The sequence below is a fragment of the Embiotoca jacksoni genome, unplaced genomic scaffold (genome assembly GCF_022577435.1).
Source record: "Embiotoca jacksoni isolate LCO1_2020_lvr unplaced genomic scaffold, fEmbJac1.0.p SCAF_2, whole genome shotgun sequence".
NCBI lineage: Eukaryota > Metazoa > Chordata > Actinopteri > Embiotocidae > Embiotoca > Embiotoca jacksoni.
In genome coordinates this window covers 1,222,497-1,236,673 of record NW_027185340.1, presented here as the reverse complement: position 1 = coordinate 1,236,673, position 14,177 = coordinate 1,222,497, and the positions used below count along the sequence as shown (strand labels likewise).

General features: G+C 40.9%; 1 protein-coding gene across 1 annotated transcript in view; it reads right to left on the bottom strand.

The window, feature by feature from the left end:
- myo3b (myosin IIIB) overlaps positions 1–14,177 on the bottom strand; it is a 61,391-nt gene that overhangs the window by 25,571 nt on the left and 21,643 nt on the right. The window contains exons 13-25 of the mRNA XM_069155224.1: positions 14,086–14,169; positions 13,769–13,971; positions 13,600–13,698; positions 13,384–13,498; positions 13,177–13,303; positions 12,166–12,376; positions 11,235–11,382; positions 9,947–10,100; positions 9,709–9,797; positions 8,930–9,059; positions 2,188–2,267; positions 1,394–1,414; positions 169–246 (exon numbers count right to left, since the gene is read on the bottom strand). Coding sequence (XP_069011325.1) covers positions 169–246; positions 1,394–1,414; positions 2,188–2,267; positions 8,930–9,059; positions 9,709–9,797; positions 9,947–10,100; positions 11,235–11,382; positions 12,166–12,376; positions 13,177–13,303; positions 13,384–13,498; positions 13,600–13,698; positions 13,769–13,971; positions 14,086–14,169 — 1,539 coding nt within the window. The remainder of the gene's footprint in view (positions 1–168; positions 247–1,393; positions 1,415–2,187; positions 2,268–8,929; positions 9,060–9,708; positions 9,798–9,946; positions 10,101–11,234; positions 11,383–12,165; positions 12,377–13,176; positions 13,304–13,383; positions 13,499–13,599; positions 13,699–13,768; positions 13,972–14,085; positions 14,170–14,177) is intronic.

Below are 14,177 nucleotides of genomic sequence, written 5' to 3'. Positions count from 1 at the left end.
TCACAACCCTTCCCAAGAATCGTTCTTACATCGAGCGTGTGTTCAGAGAACGTCCACGCCTTTCTACAAAACAGTGTGAACAGTTCATTTCATGTCAGAAAGCGATGCATTCGTTAACCGGAGAAAATGTTTGCCAAGTTGTTAACAACATGAAATAAAAACACCTACGCGGAAATAGGAGGCCACAGTCTGTCTCCTCATGTTGGTGGTTTCTTCTGGGTGACGCATCATCTCCATGGTGTCCACCTGAACACAAACACTCACACTGAACACACTGCGCTGCAGAGCAGGCCGGACTCGGCCCGGGAGCATCACTGCACGATGCAGCGCATTCAAATGAGATGCTGTTTATTGGCAACATGGCGTCGTCAGTGGGCTCTGAAGAGATAAAGGTAATAATACAGCAGGTCTCCTTCCTCTAAATGGGCCGGTTGGGAATATACAGCTGTACTAACTGTGCCGTCTGTATAACACGGCCTCATAAACACTTAAAGCTAACAATCTAGAGAATAATTCTGCACCGCTGTGGGGCATGGGAAAATTGCAGAGTATTGTGAGTAATGAGAGCAGCCGTCACCGAGCAGACAGTCATCCTGATGACGGCGGATTAACGAGGACACAATATAAGATTTCTAATGGCCTTCGCAGTTCATGGCTTCATCAAAATTAATGATGCAATAGATATTTTATGGTAAGTCTGCGAAGCAAAGTGCATATCTTAAGACTTTATTTCATCCTCACAGAGAGAAAGAAAGGTACGTCAAACGTTACATGAACAGAGGAGCGGGACGCTCTGACACTTTGCTATTCTGAAAGCAGATCATACAGAAGTACGAGCGGTTATCTGGGACTCACTACCACTATTCTAACAACCGCCTCGCCACTTTAATCTGGTCGTACTGATAACTTTTTACAAGTGTCAGTTTCTGTCAACTTTTCTCCAACTCTGATTGAGAACATGACGGTATGCATATTACATCAGTCACGCCGAGTTGTTATTAAGAAGTCCTTTCTTATTCAAGAATAACTGAGTAGGTGCTTAGTGGAAGTTCTTCAAAGTAGAACTGTTTTTCTGCTGTTATTTTTCTCACTGTTGGCCTGTGTCTATAATCTAAAAGACACATCGCAGAGGATTTGTTTACATTAATAACACAGACTTGTGTCTGTGTGAAAAAATAGTTCAAAAGAGATGATTTACATTTTCAAGAAGCCAGACTGTGATTGATGTTAGAGGAGTGAGGCTGCACACGATTCCAAGTTAGTGAAGCAGAGTTTGAAGTTACAATGTAGGAGTACAATGATGTTCAGTTCATCTCAATGAAATGTGTTTTTTCAAAGACTGTTTGCAGTTTGGAACAAGTTTGTGATTTAGAGGTGGAACATTCGGACTCACCTTCAAGAGGTATTTGGGAGACTGAGTACAGCACATGCCGGTGAATAACATGGAAACAAAGGAAGAGAGAAGTGCATAGACAAGAAGTAAAGAAGCTGAAATTCATCTTCAAGTGGCTTTCCACTGTGAATAATGATGTCATGTTATTTTTTTTCTAGATCCAGACCTTCTACGAAATAATTCAACAATTGATTGATATTTTCAGTTCTATTAAGAAATTAAATCTCAGAGAAAGTAGATCGCATTTGTTTTACCAAATGCGTCCAGAAGAAAGAAAGCTGAGAGCCGGAGCTTTTGAGAAACTTTTTTGGCAACTGATGCTGCTGATATTTGGTGTCGTTGTGTAAGTCAGCAGTAAAAAGCTCTCAAATAAACTCCACAAAAACCTCAGTGTGAGCATAATTAATTGACATTATTGGACACAATAAACAATCATAGTTTCCTACTGAAGCATTTTGATGCACTTCATTTGAGCTGACTTGGGAAAAGCTACATAAAATAAACCTTCAAATGTAAAATACTTTACTGCCTGTTAACTACAAAACAACAATAGTCAAACCTGTGAGAAACTGGTTTTATGCTGAAGACACTAAATGCCAGATGGCGATGCTGCATCACCACAAGCAAGACAGAAAACATAACAGGGTACTCAATTAATGTGGCTATGCTTCACAGCACAGTTTTGTTTTTTGTTTTTTTACTGGGTGTCTTATGGTGCCATGCCTGTGAGCAACACATAAAAAGCATTATGGTCTTGCACGTGATAAATTGTGCTACAGGAGCCTGAGTCTCACCTTGGTGCGTCCTGAACTGAGCTGCGGTGGCAGAGATCTGGATGCAGCAGTGACCCGAGCCCTGGACGTCGCCAGGTTTCCTGTTCAACATAAAACCAAAGCCAAAAGACGTTAAGAAGTACTGACATCATAACTTATTTAAAGCTTGCAGAGGGTTTGAACTTCTGTATGTGATACAGAAAGGAAATGATTATTGAGAGTGAACTATCAAACATCGAGTTGCAGTAAACACGTTGGGGGTAATGTTCTTTTTTAACATCCAAGAAAAAAGGAAAACTAAGTGAACAACTGCATGTTAGTGTTCATACAGCAGCACAGCATAAGAGGCAGTTCAATAGGAGCCTGAGCAGAATCTGAGCTGAATCCCATGAACTCAGGAGTACAGCTGCATGCACAGCAGTCCAACAGCCCCACACACCGCAGAAAGGATATGAACATAGCATATGCAAGACAGTCTGAACATTTCAAAGTTTCTGCACAAGATGTCCAAATGTTTTCTCTGGCTATATCTTCAGAGGCTAAACTGTGATTAATAGCAGTGAAAGAAGCCTTTGAAGCAGGATTGGTGACATCAAAGTCCTAATCCATGGGTGGCAGGATTTTTATAATGAGTGGGAAGTATCTTAACACATTTCAAAGGGTTTACTCCATGAATAAACAATAGCTGCACAGATGTGCCACACACACCTTTAGAAAAATACGTCTGCAGACACAGGAGGCAGCATTACCGAAGCAGCCGTGTACGGCAAGGAGGAAAACCTTTGTAAGTTTTTTAAGATAAAGCTGAAGTGACAGGCCAACAATTGTTCTAGATTTTCCACCGCACACAGCCGAACTTCTAAAATGCAAATGTGCAGTCGGCTTCCGCAATATAATTTCAAGACTCACGTCAGTTGTTGAGGACATCGTCTGACAGCGAGCCAAAAAACTTAAACACTGGATCAGCGCCTGCCTTTTCTCAAAGGACTCTGTCCTATCAAATGTCTGTTAGAGGCTTCGACCAAACACCGGAGAGATCAAAATTAATTTATGATGGATTATTAATTACCGGCCAGATCCCTTCTAACTTTAGACAAAGAACGTCCTATTTGTGCCAAAGGTTTCACAGCGAGCAAAAGCAATTGGGGGGGGGGGGGGGGGGGGGGGTCTCGTGGGACAACACACACACACACACACACACACACACACACACACACACACACACACACACACACACACACACACACACACACTCTGCTGTAGTCAAAACAACCCAAAACATATGATGCGAGCACACTTCAAAAGAGTCTTTTAAGCTAGTAGTGATGATGCTTTTAGCATTTGACAGTTATCTGTTAATGTTATTTATTTATCTGCTCATTTATTCAGTTATTAACAAATTTTTTGGCGTTTGGCAAACAAACAAAATTCCAGACACTCTATCATTTTAAAATATGCCCTTTTATATTTGCTGTAAGTGTGTTTGGAAGAGTAACCACAGGTTCAGAACTAGAAGCTAAAAATAGAAGAAAGGAAAGTGTACAATATGATAAGATGGAAATGTGAGCAGTTAATTGCTCATTATGAACACATGTTTGTGAGAGGGCCTTGTGTTTAGGATACTGGGAACAGATTTTACAACCTCAAACGGCCCTGCGGCACATCTACACAAAAAAACACACAAAAAAAGTATGATTTTTGAGAACAGGGGCTGTTAAACTGTGTCGGGTATATTACCAGCACACAGGCAGGAAGGGCCCTGCTCCAATTAGCCCAGAGTAAAGCTGGATGGATTAATTGGAGTGGGTCTTGTGCAAATGAAGTGCGCTCTCTCCTCTCCCCATTAGTGCTGCTGGGCCAGATCATCTGAGCACATTTGTCATGATGAATTAGCGGCTGCGAGTGGAACGGGCTCGTGGAGTGTCACTGTGCTTTCACGCCTCTCACTTCCATGACACCATCAAGAGGAGATGAAGGGGCTGCGCCACGATGAGAGAAACTATGACAGTTGTACCTAAGCCTTGCAAATGGACACTCACGGCTTTCTTCACGTATTCCTTGGCGGGTCGCATTAATTCATTCTTCTGCCGGGTTTCATATCCCCTCCTGACTAGATGATTAGAGCATGGGTTAATAGTCAGTATCCTCAAAGATTTCTGCCTCCCGAGACATGAAACCAAGGGAACACCTGTGATGTCCGGCCTGAAAGAAGACCTTCTAATTTAGATACAGAGGAGAACTTGACTAATGATGTGTATAATAATTATTCAAACACAGGGACGAACAAGAAAAAGGAAGATTTTTTCTTTTGAAGTGGATTCAGTTGAAGAAAAGACTACATGTGTTTTTAGTTACAGCTGGAGACAGCTCTTACTTTTGTCAGTGGTCTGAAAATAAAATGGAAAAAGAAAAGAACTTTTGATATAAAAGCCTGATAATTAAAAGAGGAGGCAGGTGAGGGGAATTTTTCCCATCAGGTCTTTCAGTCTTGTGAAACAGGTGGAGGAGCGTCCCACTGGTCGTTTCTGCTTCACGCATGTTGCTCTTGGCATGGACTTCCAGGACAAACACAGAGAGAGGCAGAGCGGTGTGTGGGGGGTGGGGGGAGGTGTGGGGGGAGGGTTGCAGAAAGAGAAGAAAAAAAAAACCTTCCTTGGCATCTGTGCGTTCACTTTGAAAATTAAGCCCAGCAAGAATCCTGTAGGAAAAAAAAAAAGCTCAAGCTGGCAGTTGTATTGGGGTTCTATTGACAAGAATAGTCAATGTGCTTGGGATTAAAAAGCAATCCCGCGTTCAATATGACACCTCCCTACACGCTTTTATGAGTGCCAGTGTGCGCCTTGTACTTCAGAAGCTGTGGATCGAGCTGTCGACACGGGGGACAATCAAAGTTGTAAGAGAGAGCAGCCTTCCCGAGCTGAGTGAGCAGCAGCTTGCTGGATATCTCTGCCACTCTCCCGCTCTCTTTTTGAAAACATGTGATCTAGAAACTCAACTCAGCAACCAAGCAAATTAGATTAAAGCACCCATAACCCCCCGCCACCCTCCATAACCACCACCGTTTATGCCTAGAGATGGCTCCGGGGGCTGTTGATTTAAATGCCATCCACTACTGTCAAAGCAGATCAATCATAAAAAGCATGGTGTAATTGGCTTTTAGTGACACAACACAGTGTTGCATTTATCAAAGGATGTTGTACCATGTGACTTAGGAGAACCGGCTTCTTGCTATTGATGTGTGGGGCCTTCAAAAATCCCACTGCTGACTCAAAACATTCTCCAATACCACGATAAGGGCAGAAATTGAACAAAAGTATTACTTGGCGAGTGTCTCTGGGTAGAGAGAGTGTGCGGAAAGTCTAGTGAAAGACTGGCATCTGCCCACTGGGATGAAAAAGGGCTTCTACTGGGAGAGAACAAAGAGTCCGATGTGTCACATCGCTGGGAGAAGCCTGTCATGTCGACGCAGGAGGATCTCCTAACATGAAGGGAAACGGAGGGCGATGCAGAAGATGGGAGAACTGCAACTGGGACTTCATGTGAAGATGGAAAACCAATACGTAAATTGGTCGACACATGAATGTCTTGGACTCAGTAAAATATCGTGATATGAGTTTGCTTCAGTCACTATAGTTGTAAAACATGAACTGAAACTCTGCATGCCAGAAATCTTCTCGCTGACAAATGTGAGACTTGAGATTGTGTTAAAGCTGATTTAGTGATTTAGAGTTGTAAGGTGGTGCATCCTAAAAGCTAAGTATATATTTTGTACTAAAATACTAATCTGCAAAGCAACTAGGGATTCTAAAAAGTGTTGTTTAAATGTAGTTGAGTCAAAAGTACAATGATTTTACCTGTGAAATGTTATGAAATGAAAGTAGAATCAAATCTAAATAGATAGATAGATAGATAGATAGATAGATAGATAGATAGATAGATAGATAGATAGATAGATAGATAGATAGATAGATAGATAGATAGATAGATAGATAGATAGATAGATACCTTATTATTCCCTCAGAGGGACATTTTTATTAATTTTATTTTTCAAATAAAGAACAAGTACCTCAAATATCAAATTGAAGTACAGTAGTTTTCACCCACTGACACTGTATGGTTTCAGGAATATTTTTGAAAACACGGATTGTACCAAGAGCAGAAAGACATCAACACAAACAACCTGAGGGAGAATCTTGAGCCCTGTAACATTTCTTTTCCAAGGCGATGGTGGTAAGATGTGAGAAATACTGCGTTCGGTGAAAATGTCTTCTTCTCCATAGATGCACACAATCATAAATCTTACTATTACGTACATAAATTTTGCCACTGCTTAAGTTTAATTACATGAATTTTTCAAAAGCTGGCTTGTTTACTAATAATTCAAAATGGCAGCAAATTAAATCCATGCAGGTCTCGCTCATTGCAGTTATTTTTCAGGATACTATGGAATAATTTATAGTGTTAAAGCCCTGAAAGATAAGTGGTGTTTATAAATGAAAAAAGACAAATAGAGCAAATGTACACTTTTACACTTTTACTCTCCACTATCTGTGAACTAGTTGTAGGAGGCACATCTTTTCATTTTCATTGTGCTTTGACAAAGAACTGGCAGTGTGTCTGTGCACATGTGCTGTGGTACAATCAGCAGGACCAGGCAGCCCTGAGGCCACACACACACACACACACACACACACACACACACACACACACACACACACACACACACACACACACACACACACAGAGCCATACTGCGACCGCCGGCTGCCCAGGCCCTGGAAGGCCCTAGTGAGCCCAGCCAATTCAAACACTGTGATCCCCCTGATCTGGGAAAGGCCCTGGCTCTGAGGAATTTGTCCATGCAAATACATCCCATTTCCTCTGACAAAACACCACCACATGTCCAAGCTTCAAGGACCCACATTCTGCAAGGCTCAAGTGGCCCCGCTATTCAACGCCTGGGAGATTTTTACTTTCTGGGGCCTTCGCGCTTCCCTGCTGCTCTCCAAACATGAACTGCATCGATACTCCAGACCATTACATCGTGTGACATGAAAATCTAGTCTCCAAAAAAATTCCATAAATGATGCACTCTATATGAAGCACAGGGATATTATCTGATTCAGAGGGAAAGTTTTTGTGTCACAGCAGTTTGACTTGTGGTCCAGCAGAAGCTTTAACATCCACCGCGTGTGCGTGTGTGTAGTTTGATGGAAGTAGAATAATGGTGTTTGGATGTCACAGTTTAAGGCTGCAGGTCTACGAGGGTGTCCCCTAGTGGTGACACTGTGAGGAGACGACCCAGAGTGTGAAACCACCCTGGTGTGAAACAGATTTTCATCAGATCCCCCAGATAATGGTAATTTCACAGATAACAGTGAATCTATAATGTGAAGTAAAATGCAAATTAAATCCCCCCACAAATTTTACCCTGAAGAATAGATTTATAATTTTCTTATGCATTACTGTATCTCACTTTAAACAGTGCTCCATCTTTTCCAGAATGATAAGCCCGAGCTGAGTGCTTCTTAGCTTTTATCTAATGAGATGATCACAAACTGCAATAAGAAAATTGGACCTCCAACTCCAAAGAAACGAGTTGACTGTGAGCATACTGCAGACACACTGCCTCTAAATGAACATGCCAAACAATCTATACACTTACTGCGAGCTTTGGTAAAGCCTTTTAGGATAAAAATGCACAACACAGTGACAATTTCTTTCTCTGATAAAGCCTCACATTAACTTGATCCACCAGTCTGAATGGCAGGACGGACAAAAACGCAGTGGAACAAAAGGAAATAAAGAAGCTTTTAGACCTCACTGACACTATGTCAGCAGCAGTAAACATTACTGCACATCTTAGTTTCCATTCAGTGCCTTTGTGCGCTGAAATGAAGTGTTCGCTGAATTTGTTTTTATAGAGTGTACTCCTCTGAAGCCGTTAATTGCAGAAAGGAAGTGACTGAAGACTCCCTTGTGCACAACCTGCAATTGAAGTTTACAGACACATCACACAGATTTCTAAGTCTCAGCTAAGGAGCCTTTTGTGAATTGAAGCACCCTTTTAATGCCACTGCGAGTGAAAGCAGGCATTTACAGGTCCCTAAAAAGGAAGTGAATCACATAATGTGGCTTAGCTAAAATAAAGTAGGAAGTGGGAATCTGATAATTCAAGACATCTATTAGCATTTCAGCTAAGTCAAGTGACCAGGAGGCCTCAGCTACGGCTAATGACAAGCATATTACTCTACCTTCATTTAGCCAACAGAGAAGAGGTGGGAAGAGTTGCTTTTGTGTTCCCTAAATACTGTTTCTTCATCCCCTGGGTATTTAGAAACCTTATCATAAAAATATCCCACTGCACCCACAATCTGCAGATAGCATTCAGCAGTAGGAAACCAAGAGGGACAGCTTAGTGAAAATAAAAACAGAGCGCCGTGCAGAGAGCTGAGCCTCTCAAGAGATAATGGAGACTGCAGATTTATACGAGCACGGCACACATGGGCTTGAAATGAAGGGACCAGTGGATGCCTGGGAGCCGCGTCTTTAAGAAACCCACTTACCTGAACATTTATGGAAGCAGTAGACAGCATCACAATTCACTGAGTAATACAGTCGTGGAACTGTTAACAATAGTTTGTCTCAAAGGAAACTTTCCATTTTCATTGTGATTATAATAGCAGAATAAAGGTCCTGTTCAGAGATTTTCTGAATTGTTATATATATATATTTTTTTGGTGAAGCCTGTATTATATCATACCTGTTTTAGTTAAAGGGCTGGAAAACAGCTGCTGCAAAAGTTTGTCCTCTGATGTTCTCAACACCACGACGATGTCTGCAGGAAGAGTGTCTCTGTTCTTCTCCAAAACCCCGTTCACGTTGTACATTACCTGTCGAGTAGGACAGAAGAAATACACATAAACGGTGTAAAATACTGACGGCCGAGTTCAATTCAGCTGCTTCAGTTTCAGTCCCTGGTATGTGTGTGTGCTGTCTCTGTCTCATCGTCATGGTAACTGGGACACAGAACACAGTCCTTATCAATGTTATTATTAACACCTGTGTTTTTCTTTAATGACAAGGTAAGTCTGTCACTCTCCTGTTAAAAAGGCCTTTGAATTCAATTATTACACCAACAAAATCAGATCACACATAAGAAACCAAAATTTGAATGACAAATCTTGTAAAATTTTAATTACTAGATGATCATATTGTCCCTGACAAGTAATTATTGCCCAGACTAATGTTAAATATTTAACTTAATTTAAATATGCATTTCTTCACACTATCTATACAAAGTGATTGGCCTTCAAACATATGGGTTAAAATCATTGCACCACCGAAATACAGTTACGGATGTGCCTTTCAAATAATGTAATTAAACAGCAAGTTGTAATAATAGTTGAACTTTTTTCCATAACAAATTGACTGAAGTGTTTTTAAAGTCTGAACTAATGCTAAAACACTGTTAAATCGACGTGCTCGTCACACCAGCAGGTAGGTTGTTTGAAGCACAGATCCGAAGAGTTGTTTTAATACCTGTCCAGCATAATGCTGAATTCCAAAACAAAGCTCCACACGTTTAGGTATCCAGAAATACTTGCAGCGCAAGTTGTCCTCAAATTTATCTGAAAACAAGATAAAAGATTAAAAAAACCAAGACATTAAAAGTTACTGCGTGCCTGTCTGCAGCTCCATTGACTGGTCTCTGACCTTCATTTTTCATGATTTTTATGTTTGATGTCTGTGCATGTTGCAGGTGTAGTTCCAGTCTTACCCACTAGGGTCTGTTCAGTGGCCTGAGGGAAGCGGCTCTCTTCGTCCAGCAGGGACAGCAGACCCATGGGCTTCTGCAGGAACATGTCCAGGATGGGCCTGTTGTCCTCGTACTCCACCAGGCTGGCATCCACTCCCTCGCTCTGGTATTCCATCTAATTAGAGCCAGTGAATGTAGAAAAATCTAGTTAATAGTTTCTCTAAATGACCCAATTAAACAATCTGGGCTGAATATGATTTGTGCATGGATGGGGAAAAAGAGTTTCTAATCAACAAAATCAAACAGTTGCAGCTGGCTGTGTGTGTCTGTGGCTGAAGTTTACAGCATAATAGAGTCTTTTACTGAATGCATAAAACAGATCAGCTCCAAATTAACAAATAGAGCCTCTTACTTATTCATAATTTATTTCAATGTGCAAATAACCCAGAGTCATATCACAATATTGCATCTATTTAATTTTAGATCAAAAAGTAGTTTTAAATATATATTTTACTAATAAAGTGGAACCAATGGATCTAAACCATCCTCATGTTTAAGTCATTAACTCAGAATAATCGGCTTCTGTGTACAGCAACACTGAAGACATCCACACCAAATAGAAACCCCTATTCCACTGAGCAGCAGCCCTACATCAGGGGAGAAACTTTTCCACAAGCTTAAGGCCTTATTTCAAATGATCACTGCTGTAATTACTGTGAAAAAGGTAAACGTAGATTCCAATATCAGTTCTTGTCCTGAAGAGTGCTAAACATGTAAATGTAAATGAGGGAGAGGAGGTTATTACCAGTGCGTAAAATATGGCCTCAATAAATGATCTAGTTTGTATTTTCTAGCGTGTTCTTCTACGCATTAGGTAAGGAATGCATTTTAAAGTAAAGCAGACTGAGGTTACTTCTAATAAAATGTTATTGTCTTGTAATTCCTTTTAAAAAGAGTGCTGTAAAGTTAATGCAAACTAAAATCCATTATGCCAAAATGGTCCTTGATTAATGTCTATTCATTTCCATAAAGAAAAAAATAAAGACTTCACACACTTCAGGGTAAACAGCTTCATTAAATCAATTAAGAGAGTAATTTGATGGTGCACAACAGTATCAACAATCCTTTACTTATCACAGCCTGACTACAAGCACAATGATCATGTTGAGAGCATCTCAGCCCCGTCTTTTAAAGGGAATTTGTTTTGTTGATGCTTTCACCCCAAACACATTACATATATTCTTCAGCGTGGCGTATTAGTGGAAGATTATTAATAATCTCTTCCACTATAAAAAAAAAAGAAACTCACCTGTTCGAGAGCAAATATGTGCTGGTTGAAATAAAACTGGATCTGCTCGTTTGCGATGTTAATGCACAATTGTTCAAATGAGTTCTTCTTGAAGTTTTCAAATCCAAAGATGTCCAGGATTCCCACATTCATGCTGCTCTCTGCGGCACTTCAAAAGGAAAAAAGGGGGACAAACAAACTTATTCTTCTATGTAACGGAACAAGCAAATCCCAAGCAGCCGTATTAATTGATAAAACTTTAATGATAATCCAAGTTCAACCCAAATACAGAGTCTGGGCTGGACGGCTGATAAACATCAGCTCTCCAACAGTCAGAGCTTCTTAAGTGGTTTTTATTTCAGTCACTATTGATTTAACCTCAAGTCATTTCCAATATCTGCACAAACAATACACACTCGACAACACAGCACGAAGACTTAACATCCTGCATTGTATATTCAGAGCTGGGAGCTGCTTTCATGATCAGTCATTACCCACTGCATGTAGAGGTCACCTTTAGCCTGTGCTACCACGTTATTAATGGCAATAAGGAAACAGCAAAGATGAGTGGAATACAGACAGGAACTCCGGCTTTCGTTCATCTCTAAGAGACGACTCCTTGACAGTCAACGCTCATATTTATGAAGGAATTCTTTTGGATCAATGAAAAGCCTCTTTGCAGTCTCTCTGAAGTCTTTTTAATCATCTGAACATTATTTTCTCTGCACGCAACTCCGTATAAAAAATTTATTAAAACTTTTCTTTGCTCTCCTTTTGCTTGTCTTGTGCTTGCCCATTGATATTCTCCTCTGCATGTTTGCATCTACCTCCACAGACTTCCATAAAGGTCATCAGAGCTTTGCAGAAACTCTGCGTGATCATCCGAGACAAGACGAAGAGAGAGAAGTGAAGCGGACGTCCACACGGATGCTCATCACGAGCACACACTCACCAGATATTCATGTCAGGCTGCAGCAGCGAGTTGATGCGGTTGACTATCCAGCTGAAGAGGCGTCCGTACAAAGCCTTGGACATGGCGTCTCGGACGTCGGCGGCTTTGTCCACGGTGTTGGTGCGGATGATGGTCTCGCCCCTGGTGACCACACACTGAGAGGTCAGAGCCTCCTGGAGCTCCTCGGGCCCGATGCTGAGGAGGCACGCCGCTGAGGAAAAAAAGAAGAGAGTCCATCAGTTTGAAAATCAAGAGCTCATCTCATCATTAGCATCAGAAGAAGCCCAAACGTTCCATCACTGCGGATGTCTTTGCTTCTTTGCAAGTGGTTCTGTGCGTTTAGAAATATCATGATTTCACCTGCTTACAGGATTTTTTTTTTCCCATCTTTTTTCTTTGTAGCTACATATGATTGATTGTATATTTTGGGTGTCATATGTATAAAACTCTTTTACAAAAGACATCCACTAAAAATCTGCTGTCACAAAAGAACACAACGCACACTCGTGAACATCTTTCTATGTTGTCTCTCACTCTGAAGATAAAATGGGCCCCAAAACCCACCACATCTTTGAACACAAATCAGGTCATAAAATCCTCCTAAATGATGAGGATTAAAACATTAAAAAAAAATATGGTTATTTTTCAATCTCACCAAAATTATATTACAGTATTTATTTCATAAATCTATATAAATATTTATTCTGTAAGGAGATGATTAAACGTCTCTGATTCTTTGACTTAAATAAGACTACCTATACACCTCACACGTTGTAGTTTTTAAATTATAAAGATTATTAGATTAAAAATTATCTGCAATATGAGTCAATTGTTTGTTTTTATGGCACTTAAATGTATGCTTTTATGAATACCGGTACCTGACATCTAAAATGCAGAATTACATCTATCTAATGCAGCAACATGAGTGAGGCCAGCGGTAACAATGAAGTATCGCATCCTATTTCTCTCCATTACACTACACATCATCTACAATAATATCATGTGTCTCACCGTTCTCTAAGGCCTCTGAGTTCGGCACTTCACTCTTATCTGTCTGATGTTGGGATGTAATGGCAGCAAATTCAATATTGCCGGTGTTCAAAATGGCTGAAAGGATTCTGTAAACAGAGTTGACTTCCTAAAATAAAAAAGAGATAAAAATACATTATTATAGCACTCAGTGAATCTGTGTGCATATTTGATTTGAGTGTTTCGTACCTCTTCTGTAAAGCCGATGTTTCGGAAACACTCCTGAATTGCATCAAACTGCTCCTTATAGAGTTTGCTTGAGACAATGTCTTGCATCACTTTGCAGTGCAGACTGTCGATGTACCTGCAGACGCACATTATGACTGTCAATGTGAGTTTCACTGATAGGGAGTGAGGAACGGCACGATCACCCCGAACATGTCAAAGTCAAACTGCAGCACAAACCTGGGAGGCGTCCCGTCCGGCAGTCTGTAAGTCTTCAGCTCGTCTTGGTGGTAAAGACCGGCGTAAATGTAATAAAATATGTGGAAGTTTTTCTCCCCCCTGAAAGAAAACAGACAGCGTTTAGAAGAACGACACAAATCCAGTGAGACTGAGCGAAAGTGTCACTTACATGGCCTGTTTGATGACCCTGGACTTCTCCAGCAGGTATTCTGATATCTTGGCTCCGATGACGGCACCAGTCGGTGTGAACTTCATCTCCAGGTATTTGCCGAAGCGGCTGGAGTTGTCATTGATGGCTGTGCAGGCGTTTCCGAAGGCCTCAACGAGAGGGTTGACCTGCAAGATCTTCTCACGGAGACTCCGATTGTTTGCCTGAAAGCAACGACATGTTTCTTTGACAAACTCTGGTATATTTTAGAGTTAATGAAGAAGTCAGCAGAAAAATGAACAAATTCAACAATAAGAAAATGACTGATGCTACCTCACCTTTCCCAAGAAGGTAAGATGTTGAACAATCAGATGAGCACTTTCTGTTTTTCCCGCACCGCTCTCCCCACTGATGATGATGCACTAAAACA